The 13,039-nt window shown below is 40.4% G+C and overlaps 1 protein-coding gene across 5 annotated transcripts in view; it reads right to left on the bottom strand.

Annotated features, from left to right (window-relative positions):
* Window positions 1-11,703, bottom strand: part of LOC126470195 (synaptoporin-like) — a 106,961-nt gene extending 95,258 nt beyond the window's left edge. For 2 of the 5 annotated variants that reach the window (XM_050097855.1, XM_050097856.1), the window contains exon 1: window positions 11,567-11,596. In XM_050097855.1, coding sequence (XP_049953812.1) covers window positions 11,567-11,581 — 15 coding nt within the window. In that variant the 5' untranslated portion in view covers window positions 11,582-11,596. Of the gene's footprint in view, window positions 1-11,566 lie in introns of all 5 variants that reach the window. The other 3 variants (XM_050097859.1, XM_050097857.1, XM_050097858.1) reach the window with 3 other exon arrangements.
* Between the last annotated feature and the right edge of the window lie 1,336 nt (window positions 11,704-13,039).

Here is a 13,039-nt window from a genome sequence, read left to right as displayed (position 1 = left end):
AGAGCAGGTGATTGTGTTTTCTGCCGCAGAAACAATTGTTGTTGTCATCTGCTCAACCATCATACTGATGTTACCATGTGGAGGAGATTCAATGGTAAAAGCAGAGATGAAAGTTTCCCAGTCCACCTTGTTTAAAGCCCGTCTGGGCAGGCGATTGTGGGCCTGACACCGGGGCAGTGACAGGAAGATGGGGAAGTGGTCACTACCACACAGGTCGTCATGTGCACTACAGCAGATAGATGGGAGAAGTCCTGGGCTGCAAATTGATAAATCAATGGCCAATTAACCACCGTGAGCCACACTGAAATGTGTGGCGGCCCCAGTATTTAAGAGGCAGAGGTCGAATTGAGACAGTAAAGTTTCGACATCTCTGCCTCGGCCAGTAAGCACGGTGCCACCCCACAAGGGGTTATGGGTGTTAAAATATCCCAAAAGTAAGAAAGTTTTAAGGAGTTGATCAATCAGTGCAGTTAATACATTCAGGGGTACTGCACCACCTGGAGGAAAATACACATTGCAGACAGTTATTTCCTGTGTCGTCATTATGACAGCCACAGCTTCAAGAGGGGTTTGAAGGGGCACAGTTTCACTACAGACCAAGTTTAGGACAAACACAAACTTCACCTCACACTCAATTATAATGACTACGGGTCCTGTAATATCCCTTATAGCCATGGACGCAGGGGTCCGCATTGCGAGGAACCAAGTTTCCTGGAGGGCAATGCAGATAGCAGGTGTAAAGCTTAACAGTTGCTGTAGCTCAGCCAGATTGTGGAAAAAACTGCCGCAATCCACTGGAGGATGACATCATCGTGACACTCTGAAGGCATGGAACATGCAATGAGGCAGTTTATGCCTCAGGGTCACCTGCTGCCACCTGAGGGTCTGGTGAGATCTAGGTCCTCAGCAGACGCCAGAATCTTCACCCCATCCTCAAACACAGAGCTTGTAGGTAGTGGTGGTGGTGTGGGTGCCACTGCAATTTCCTTGGTCTTAGGGGTCTTCCTTTTGGATTTCTCTCGCCACTCCTTGGGTCTCCCTGCCTGGAAGGACTTTAATGGCTCAGTCTCCAGGACTGAGGATGAGCGTGAAGCCCTATGACCAGCCACTTTTGAGTTCTTCAGCCACTGGCGGGTGTCATCTTTCCCACCAGCAGAAACCTAGGAAGGGAGTGACCCAAGGGACCCCTTCCTAGCGAGAGAAGACTTACACTTCTCTGGCTTAGAAGTGAGGACGGACGTCCACAATGGTTGCGGCAGGGGGGGGGGGGGGGGAGTTGCTCCTGATGTAGGGAAATGACCCCCACCCTCAAGGGGGCAGGTATAGTGTTCCGGCTCAGAGGTGACAGGGGCTGGCGGAGCTGATGGTGTCAGAACTGTTGTAGCGGCAGCATAAGGCAATGTCATACGTACAGGATGCAGACATTCAAATTTTCTCTTAGCCTCAGTGTAGGTCAGTCAGTCCACGGTCTTGTACTCCATGATTTTTCTTTCTTTCTAGAGAATCCTGCAGTCTGGCGAGCAAGGCAAATGGTGCTCTCCACAGTTGACACATATGGGAGGTGGGGCACATGGAGTATTGGGATGTGGTGGGCATCCGCAATCTCAACGTGTAACGCTGGAAGTACAGCAGGAAGACATATGGCCAAACTTCCAGCACTTAAATCACCGCATCAGGGGAGGGACGTAGGACTTTACATCACAGCGGTAGACCATCATCTTTACCTTCTTGGGCAATGTACCACCTTCTAAGGCCAAGATGAAGGCACCGGTGGAAACCTGATTATTCCTCAGACACTGGTGTACACGCCGGACGAAATGTACATCTCATCATTCTAAATTGGCACACAGCTCATCGTCAGACTGCAAAAGAAGGTCTCTGTGAAATATGATACCCTGGCCCTTATTTAAGCTCTTATGTGGTGTGATGGCTACAGAAACATCCTCCAGCTTGTCTGGACAATCCCTCCAACTCCTCAAACTTTTCCTCTAAATGCTGAACAAAAAAACTGAGGCTTCATCATCATGAAAGATTCCCTATAAGCTCTTTAACATACAAGGTACCGGGGCGAACAAGATCCGCTGCCATCCTTAACCTGACGTTCCTCCCATGGTGTGGCCACGGAGGGGAATGATTTGAGGTCGTCCTTCAGTTTGTTGAATTGAGCTCGTGAACACTTTGAGACTGCTCGTGTTTCACCACCAGCAAGAGATGATGGACTATGCTTCATCGCGTATCATCTGCCCTAATGCCACCCACTCCAACCAGGGGCCCTCCCCAGAGGCACCACCCAGTAGCAGCAGCAACAGCAGCAGCAGCAGCAGCAGCAAAGGCCACCTGGCAGGATGGCCATTGACGGGAGTCCTGATACCCCAGGGGGATGGGCATCTATTGACATATGTGAGGAGTAAACAGTGCAAGAATCAGCAGAGTGAGCCCCGTGTGGTCAGGGGGCTATTACCAACAGGGTACATGGCAGCCCCACTGTAACGGACTGGCTACCGTGCTGGATATCAGGTGCAAAGAAGTCCATGGTCATCATCGACACAGAAAGCGATACTGCATAGTGCATGGTGGAAAATGCACCCAGGAAGGTGTCCACACCCAAGAGATGGAGAATGAGAGGGACTGAAATGTGATGACAAGAAAGTGGGCTACAGATCTCAATTCACAATGGACACAATGCACCCTTCCCGAATTGGCTTGCCCTTTGGAAAAATTGCTAAATATGGAGGTCAAACCCTACAGGGGACCATCACATAAAGGCCGAAATGTGAGACTCCTTTTTGTCACCTCTTACGACAGGCAGGAATACCTCTGGCCTATTCTTACCCCCAGACCCGCAGAGGGAGATTATCCAGTTTCGCCATATTCTATCCACAGTTGCGCTGTGCTCTCATAAGCATCACGCCATTTCCCAAACCCTCACAGAAATTTCCTTCCTCCGGAACAGCAATGTGCAGTGACATGTAGGTTGCAAGATGTCTCATGAAGGAAGTGGTTATACTTTAAGCAAGTACAGGCACGTATCTCAGGTTTAATCATGTAATATTATTAACTACTACAGGATGAATTTATACACTTGCAGGCATTACTGCACTCGTCTGCCTGTGCACACAGTGATTGCTCCCTCCTATACACCATAATGTTTAACATATTATTTTACAAGGAAATCACTCCAGAATTACATTCCCAGTTCAGATGATGTGATGCAAGATCATTGTTCGCAAAATCCATATAGATTCGTATTTTGAGATTTTCATTTTCCAGAAGCATTATTTTAAATGAGTACAAAATGTTTTCAACAGATTCATCTCGGCTATATATACTTACAATTATGCACATCTGTCCAACAACCACACTTGGGGGGGGGGGGGGGGGTGAGAAGCGGAGGGAGGGAGAATGTGTGTGTGTGTGTGTGGGGGGGGGGGGGGGAGGGGGGTGGCGGCAGGCGGGCGCGTGCGCACGGGGAAGTGTCCAGTCACCTCTCCTCAGTTTAGCAAGTTTAAAGGAATTTTCTGTTTTGCAGCCACTTCCTATTCTTTGTCATTTCAACATTCATGCAACGACAAGGTCAGAACCATAGCATGATTTTTTTACTCCAGTGAAAATTTTTGGAGGTCTAACTGATTATTTCAGCCTAACCTACATCATCATTTCAGTGACAGAATCATTAATGAATGATTTTATGAAAACTTTTCCACCTACACTGTTTTTGAATTTATTTATTCACAGTTGCGTTTCAAAATTAGTATGTTTAATAACATTCTAGGTGAATAGTTCAGTGCATCAACACAGATTTATTGTACACTAAATGTGCTCCTGATTTATGATTGAATGGAGGTGTTCGTTTGTAACGAGAAGCTTGATAGTGGTTATGGGTTGTTGCATCTGATTACAATGTCACAATACACTGAAGATGGTCTGTTTATGACAAGGTGGTTGTATAATAAATTTATTGATACAGTTCTGTGCAACCACTGATTTTTTAACAGTGGAAGTATGTTGTCATTTCTGAACTCTTGTGAGACTATGTACCCCAAGTATGTGGAAGAATGATTAGTTTACAGAGCCCACCTAAAACCAAAACATCTTAGAATTTTTCCTTAGATCAGTAGGCCCAAAATTTACATCATAATTTACCAAATACTTCTCACATTCTTCTAGTTAGGCTTATTTTGACTTCATTTAGGATTTGCTTGTAAGTCAGGAAGATAAGAAATGCAATGATCTTCCACCTTTTACAAAGGATCTATCTTATCTTTTTCCTCATACAACTGAGAGAAACTACAGAAAACCTTATCTGGATGGTTGGACAGGCATTTTAATACTGTCTAGCAGCTGCAACACCGCATCTCCTTGCATCATACATATTTATCAACTAGGCTTTGACTGAATCAAAAATCTGTGTGACTTACCTTACATCAAAATTGCAAAAATTTTGAACACTGCAGTTTAATCCCGATTGTGTATCCTCATCCCACATAACTTTGCACAGCATATTTCTGTCTGAACTGTGCTGCACATATTTTCTCTAATTTCATGGGTCAGTTGAACTCACCAATACCAGATGTCTGCTTTAGGTCTTTATGTAATATATGTGTGGAGTAATACATGGGCAAATGAAGAACACTAAAGTTTAGTATGTAGAAGAGGGACAGCAATGTCATACTCAAGGCTCCAATTGACCCAATTCACTGCTAGCTCCATCTACACATCAATCATCTTATCAACAATATATAACAATTTACTACATGTAGTGCGGAATATACAAGGCAGATTATGCACTATGTTTCAGCAGAATGTAAATTCCTTTCCATTCTTATAGAATAAAAGTAAATTATTACTGCCAGTTATGGATAAACTGAGTCTGAACACAAGACATTTCATTTCATAATAATGATTAATGAAATTAAGATACCAGCTTTGAACCAATCAGACTAGCAAATTCACTGTTTTTTTTTCAAATGTAAATGCAATGTTCCTGCTCACCTTATTAAAGGAGTATCTTACTCATATACAAAAAGTGATCCATAAACACTTTTGTTCATTCAGCAATCAAGACTAGTGGCCCGAGTTCAAACAAGGAAAAAAGCACTATCACCTTCAGCACAGCACTCCATTGCCGTAACAGCATATAAACTAAAGTATTTGTCACATTACATTAACTGAAGCCTTCGGTACCACTTCAACTCTCACCTAGATTGTCACCTTTCAATTTAACCTACCCCTCTAACTGCATTACAGGACAGTGAGTCACCCAAACAAAGAGTGTCCATCTGTTACTTTAACTGCCTTCTCAAAAAGCATATATTAAAAAATTGTACATATTCTTCACTAATTACCTAAGTAGGGAAGTGGGACTGTCACGGGTACACACTCTAAAAAATTTCAAAAATTCACATAAGGAAATGACATTTTTATAAAATTTATGGCTTTAAGCAGATAAAACACACACACACACACACACACACACACACACACACACACACACACATTCAAACTTAATGTTAACACATAAACATTCCAAATGTCACGGAAATACGGAAGCATCCGATCCCACCCGTCTGCTTTGACCCATGACGTCACAAATATGGCGGAAACAAAAACGAACACACACACTTTCCACAAGAAGCCTAATGACACTAACGGGACAAGCGCGGGAAATGTGGTGTTTTGGGTGGGGGGGCAAACTAAATATAAACAAATTTAGACGCCTTGCGTAGCTACAACGTGTAAGTGAAGACAGCCATGCATGAATACCCACCCACCTCCCCAGGGGTCGTAACCCCTGCAACCCATAGAAGATAAAGATGCTTCAGTAACTGATTAGTGTTTTTTGTCTTTTTTAAAAAAAATCTCACGGGATAGAACGAACAGATCAGAAAGATAAATATAATAAACTAAAACAGAAATTCGAGAAAACAGATAATTAAAATAAGTAATAAGTGTTTTTAAATTAAAAAAAAAATAAGAATGAACAGGTCAGAAAAGTAAATAAAATAAGATAAAACAGAACTGGAGACAGCCACACTCAAACCAAACTCCGCGCCGTCATGACGTCACACACGACAACACCCTTACGTCACGGGTCAAAGCCGACGCGTTGGATCGGACGCTTCTGTCGACCCAATGTCACTAGGAAAACCTGATTTAAACAGTGTTTTAAGACTGAACTTCTAGTTAAATGCATCTTTTGTTTTTATAGTTTCATTCCAGTAATCTGATATATTCTTCCTGTTGGTGTTTACCTTGCAAAGAATATCATTAATAGAAAACTACATATCATCTGATTTTATAGGATACGTACAAGGTAGTGATGGGCCAGCTGGGTAAAGGAAAGTAACTTTAACTTCATCAAGATCTTTATCTTGTGTTAAAATATAAGCTAACCACCATTTCTTGTCACACACAGCAGTAACATATCCACGAACGTCTTTCGAAGTCAGTCTTTCCGGACATTTTGTAACTGTTTCATCAGTATATTGTTTTGTGTCTGATAAAGTCTTTGCCAATATTTTTTACGTACTTGACGCAGTTGGTATAAAAGCATGCGGCATGTATGTACCTTTTTTTGGGAAACAAGTGACTGAAGTGCTCTTCCAGGAATCTCTCAATTTCAATGCACTCTATGTTGAAAATAATTTCGCTTTTAATCACTGAATTAGCTTTTTTCGAAAACAGTAGATTCCTATGGTATTGTGCTCTAGACAGTTACAAATTATGACATAACCCATGTGCTCTGTTCTGTTCTGTTCTCTCCTTTGTAATACTCTACAAAGGCGTGCACTGTTGCATGATCACTAGTCAGTTTTTCAGAAAATAATTCAATTAAAACCAATGAGGTCTTCTACATCATTTCTAAGTTGCACCTGTCTACTGAAACCCACTACCAAAAAGTGATATTTTCAACCACATTATCATCAAATGCACTTTGTAGTGTTCTTTTTATTGAGTCACTTCCTGGACAAGAACTACAGTTTCCCATAATGCATTGGAATGATGCTGGGATGCGCAGAGGCCTATTCTCCATTGGTCACGATACCAAGCTTAGTTTGACATTTTTGTTTGTTTCATTTTAGGGTGCAAAAACACCTGGGGTTATAGGTACCCAAGTCAAAACTATTGAATAGTAACAGAGGAGTTATGAAATGGCAACATGTCAGTCCCAATTACCTTAAGAGAAGACAATTATAAACAGGGATGTGGGCTAAAGTCTGAAATACACCACAGAGGATTGGATGCCCAGGATTAAAAATTAATTGGTATTCGCCATATTGCTATGATAGATAAAAAGTAAAATGTGGTCGACAACCCACGCGTCGCTCACTAAAACTGCCGATAACTCAGACGACAAACACAAGCAGGAACATAGCAAGCAAGCACTCTGTCATCAGGCCACAAGTGGCCCATCGGGACCATCAGACCACCGTGTCATCTTCAGCTGAAGATGCGGATAGGAGGGGCGTGTGGCCAGCACATCGCTCCAGTTGTTAGATGGATTTCTTTGACTAGAGCTGCTACTATTCAGTCGAGTAGCTCCTCAATTGGCATCAAGAGGCTGAGTGCACCCCGAAAAATGGCAACATCGGATGGCGGCCCAGATGGTCACCCATTCAAGTTCCGGCCACACCCAACAGTGCTTTACTCTGGTGATCTGATGGGAACTGGTGTATCCATTATGGCAAGGCCGTTGCAAGTGGGAACATAAACAGTTTAAAAAATGGGGATTCCGTCAGGCAATGGTGGACAGTTAAACCTTGGACACAATGTGCGCAAAATGGTGAGGGAGCGCCACTTACAAATGATGACGGCTAAACAGGCAGTACCCTGTATGAAACCTAGTTAAAATGACCTCCTCCCAGCAGGAGAGCTGACAAGAGGTTGTCCTAGCTGCTGGGAGAGGCTTAATAAATCTGGAGCTTATTCCCATGAAGGGAGGACCAATGACGATGCCAAAGTGACACTACCTCCTGACAGACAACACATATCACTGGAAGGAATATAGGAACTAGTGGGCTGAGGTACGAGGACTGCAGCCTTGGCAGCAGCTTCAGCAGCCTCGTTTGCTAGCAGACCAATATGGCCAGGATACCCACATATACAGCACTGTGGATCCATCAAGATTAAGTGATAGTTTTCCTGGACCCATTGCATTAAGGGACGGGCAGTGTACAGCACACAGAAACTTTGAAAGGTGCTGAGAGAGTCTCAGCAGAGGACACAATTGAAAAGCCTGTGTCACCAGATGTACTCCGTGGCCTGATACAAGGTGACGAGCTCGGCTGTAAGTTTGACATTTTGATGTGTGGTGCAATCAAATATTGACTGCATTCCACTATGACCAGCTAAAATGCAGTTTTGGACACAGTTCTGCAAATTTAGAAAACCCGATCTTCACAGCTGGAAATTTAGCTTTCAAACTTTTATACGCTTCTTTTAAATTACGCAAAACATGTCTTTTGGACATTACTGTTATGTCTCAGTCTTCCCCATTGACAGTTACGCAGTCTTTCTTTCCTTGTATTACTCTGCTTATTTCATAATCCTCATAAAATAATTATGCACTGTTTGCACAACTTCTTGTGACAAATTCTTTCCCAGCTTTTGATCAGGACTTTGACATACCTCTTCTCTTCAAAAGCTTTTTTTTCCCCAGCGTACCATGTAGTTGGGAGCACTGGATTCATGCATTATCTTCCTAATATCCCAAGACTCAGGCAAATGAGTTAGTAGCATTAGTTTCTTTTACCTACTACTTGAACAAAAACTAGCTTTCAGGTTATCTATTACAGAATGTTCCATTGATTCACATTCTCTTTCTGAGGGATCCTCTGCATTAGCAAAATACTGTCTCAAATGCTAACTCAATGGTTTTCAATTTTTTGGTGGAATAATGCTTCACCTAAAGTTTTATACTACATGCAGGAGACACTCCTAAATCCTGAAGAGATGTATTTTCTGTCTCCAGAACTTGTTGCATTATCATCATATAAAGATTTACTACAATCATCATGTTCTTGAATATTTTTCAACGAACCAATCTGCTTCCTATAATTATCACAAATTTTTGATATCTTTGGGATGAGATCAGGAAACAAATCACATCTATTCACGCACATTTCATAGTGCCTTTATGCTTTTCACTGAATGATTCTTTTTTATTTTTATTTTTTAATGATTGCAACATTGTAGTGTCCAATATCTGTCTTCCTGAGTCATTGTCTAATACCACCTACAAGTAAAATTTGTATGTGTTTCTGTACAGAAGCTAAGAAAAAATACTGAAGCAAAGAGTAATGACTTAGATAATTTTGTTCGCTAACCAACACATTACAAAACGGTAACAAAGCTTTTGTCACCACATTAATCACCAAAAATAGTCACATCCACGGTCATTAAATCAGCATGAAGATGACAGGTTTAACGCAACTGAATCATAAAAGCTCCAGACTCCACAGTTACAGGTGACTTTACTCTAAGCTGGCATAGCAGAGCTTAGGCAGCTACAATAATAGCAGTTAGCTATTTATGACTGTTGGAGTTAACAACTGGAATTCTACCACAGTTTGTTCTTTTTACATACAGTAATGCAAGTCTTAATCACAGTTACAAATTACAATTGTATTAAAAAACCCAGTTTTAGTACTTCTGATAAAATAATCACTCATCACAGTCACTAGTGGCATTTTAAACATATTACAAATAATTTTATGAAAAAGTGTAAATTTATTTACTGGTAGGCTAAATTATGTAAATGTCCACTTGAACCTACAAATTTTACAAAAACGTTATTTAAAGAAATGCGCATTTTTAAAATTTTATGAAAGTGTGAAGCAATGACAGTCCCATTTTCATACTTAGAGACTTGGTTAACAATAATGTGAAGCATTACATACAATATTCTGAAAATATTTGAAGATGCAAGTTTTGAGAAAATAAAAATCCATCTCAAACCCATACTGTATTTATCACAGGAGAGCTCATCCCACCATTTCAGTTTAAATAGAGTTCCTGCAGCAATTTCACGTTATTGGGGTTTCTTCTTTTAACAACTTTACAGAGACTTATTTTCAAAAATGGGTCAACAGATTTTAATAAACTTAAGTATTTCTCTTAATCTATATGTAGGCTTGCTTTGGGTCAAGTTTCAACAAAACCTGAGACGGCAAATTAAAATTCATGTTAAAAGTGTGTGTATTTGAAATGGAATGACCCTATGACACTAATTGGCATAAGGCTAACTATAACATTTTGCATGTTAATTTAATTTTCATAATCAAATATAACTGAGTTCTTTAAAGAAACCAGAATGGTCTTTCTAGCCAGATTAAAGTACAACAACCCTGTCCCTACTGTATGTGCAATGTTGTGCTGATCATACACAAACTCCATCAAATATCTTGTTTCAGAATTCAGTGGCCCTTGTTAATTAATTTCTTATAGTTAACAGTAGAATGATTGATGCACAGAATGCAACACTGAAGTCATATGAAGCTATATATGCAACTGCATTCACAGTGATCATTGTACATTAGTTGCTCAATTTATATTTGTACACAACGTCAAAATCAATGAAGGCGCCGAACAATCCAATTTTTGTCATTGCACCACAAAAACCATGGTCACATTTGTCACCTTAATAGACTTTTACTGGCTAATTCGAGCCTACACGTCACTCCTCATACAGTACCTAACTCAACAAAAGCTTAATAAAAGGCAAGTACCTGCGATTTTCAAAATAATGCAACTAACGGGCGAAAAATCAATTTTTTCCGCCAGTAAAACGTGACTTGTTATGGAACACAGATTGTTATATTGAATGTATATCCGAAGGCGGGCTTTTCCAGAACTATAGAGAGTATACTTTGTTGATAAAAGTATCAGAATAATATCTTGGAAGCAAACTATTATGGTGCAGTAAGTTTTTCCTTACTATACCATTGAATTCGTATATAAAACCATCATTTTACAACAATTGTAAGCACTTTTTCCCGACGTTTACTCTTTGATTTCTCCTAAGAGTGTGTTCAAATAAATAAGTCAACGAGCACAACAATCAAAACAGTGGTGAATTCAGATTTAATGGCGAATAGAAAGCCAATTACATGCCAATTTCAAGTGCGCAAAAAGGTAACAAACAATCGGATCAAAGCATTATTGAAATACATGTTAATATTTCTGATTTTACCAATAACTCTATTCACTTTTTCAACTGTTGTTCAACAAGCACCACGTTGGATTTAATTACATGTTTACGGTTGCAAACAGGCCATTATACATCGCATACACAGACATATACAATGCAAATAGATAGAGGAGTCCATGACATAGAACAACAATGCACCATTAACATAATTCAAGTCTTGGTAACTTACTATTTAACATACTGCGTATTGGACGAAATCCCGTTCACGGCCTACCACGCCCCCCTTTGCCGAAAATCATTACGGACCACAATCAGAATAAGCATCAGAACACAGAAGTACTGACAGACTTAAACACCCATGCCATCGACTACACAACAACGATATCAGGAACTGCACGTACTCCTATCAATAATTACCTGAGCAGAATCCATTTCGCTATCTTCTGTTACGTTCAACTACTCCAACAACCAACAGCCTCCAATACTCTACCAGTCTACCTAACGATTTTGGTACTGGCATATAGACACCAAAGATCAGCTTCGACAGATGTAACACTCAACCACAATGCTTGACATTCTCAGACGAGTGGTCTCCATACTCTATGGTGGTCTCCAACGATTACTTGCAAAATTATAGGCCGTTCCAGTGATCAATAATATTCCAATTAAATTTATTCATGCATAATTCGCACTACTGGACTATTAACATACCACAAGTACTTACAGAATCAAATCAAATCCTCTTATTTGTCTGAAGACAACATTGCTTTTGCATGAGACATCGTCTTGTATAAGTTATGTATATACAGATTATAATGTTACAACATAATATATTGTTACATACTGAATTTATATAAATGTCAATTTATACTTGTGTTTAAAAAGCTTATATCGCAGACTATTTCGTTCACATTAGAATTAAATTATTAAATCATTTACACTAATACACATGAGTTTCTCAACATTGTAGAAGGCCCTTCTTTTATCCATGATTCCATCACCATTTTAAATTTATTGTGTGGCAGTCCCTTAACACTTTTTGGTATCTTTTGCAGAAACACCACACAAATGTGTGCTAACTTATTTTTAGAATTGGATAGTCTAGTGAGGGGAATTCATCATGTTTCTGTTCATGGTTGGTTAGTTGATTTGGGCGGGAGGGGACCAAACAGCGAGGTCATCGGTCCCATAGGATTAGGAAAAAGATGGGGCTGGAAGTTGTCCATGCCCTTTTAAAGGAACCATCCCAGCATTTACCTGAAGCGATTTAGGGAAATCACAGAGAACCTAAATCAGGATGGCTGGACACGGGTTTGAACTGTCGTCCTCCTGAATGCGAGTCCAGTGTGCTAACGACTGCGTCACCTCGCTCGGTGCATTCTCTTGGACGTAGTCAAGAATTTGGAGTAGTATAATCCGGGAACAGTAAGTATTTTTATTTCGTGAAACATTATTTTGAAGAGGTTGTGTTTTGCAGACCAAAACTGCATGTGATTACTTTCATCTGCTGGAGGAAGGCATTCTTAGTGCCAACAGAGTTTCCCCAGAGTATTAGCCCAAAATTCAATAGTGCATGGAAAAATGCAAAATAGGCCATCAGGAGGCAGTCTTGATTGACACAGCTTTTTCATTTTCTTAGCGTGTACACTACTTTAGATAGTTTATTGCAAATCATTTCTGTCTGTATATTCTACATAACTTATTGTCTAGATGGATGCCTGAACTGACTCATCCATGAGATTATGCAAATCAGTATCAAGAATCCTGAGAGAGAAAAGTAAGTGTTCTGTTTGGTCATAACTTAGTATTCATCTATTATCCTTGAACCACCGACCTGCCTCTTTCATCAGGAGGTTATTCATTTGTATTTTGACCTTTTCATCTGTTTGA

This window comes from Schistocerca serialis, chromosome 3, assembly GCF_023864345.2.
Source record: "Schistocerca serialis cubense isolate TAMUIC-IGC-003099 chromosome 3, iqSchSeri2.2, whole genome shotgun sequence".
NCBI classification, from domain to species: Eukaryota; Metazoa; Arthropoda; class Insecta; order Orthoptera; family Acrididae; genus Schistocerca; species Schistocerca serialis.
Note: the sequence above shows the minus strand (reverse complement) of the source record. Positions and strands in the feature narration are given on the sequence as shown.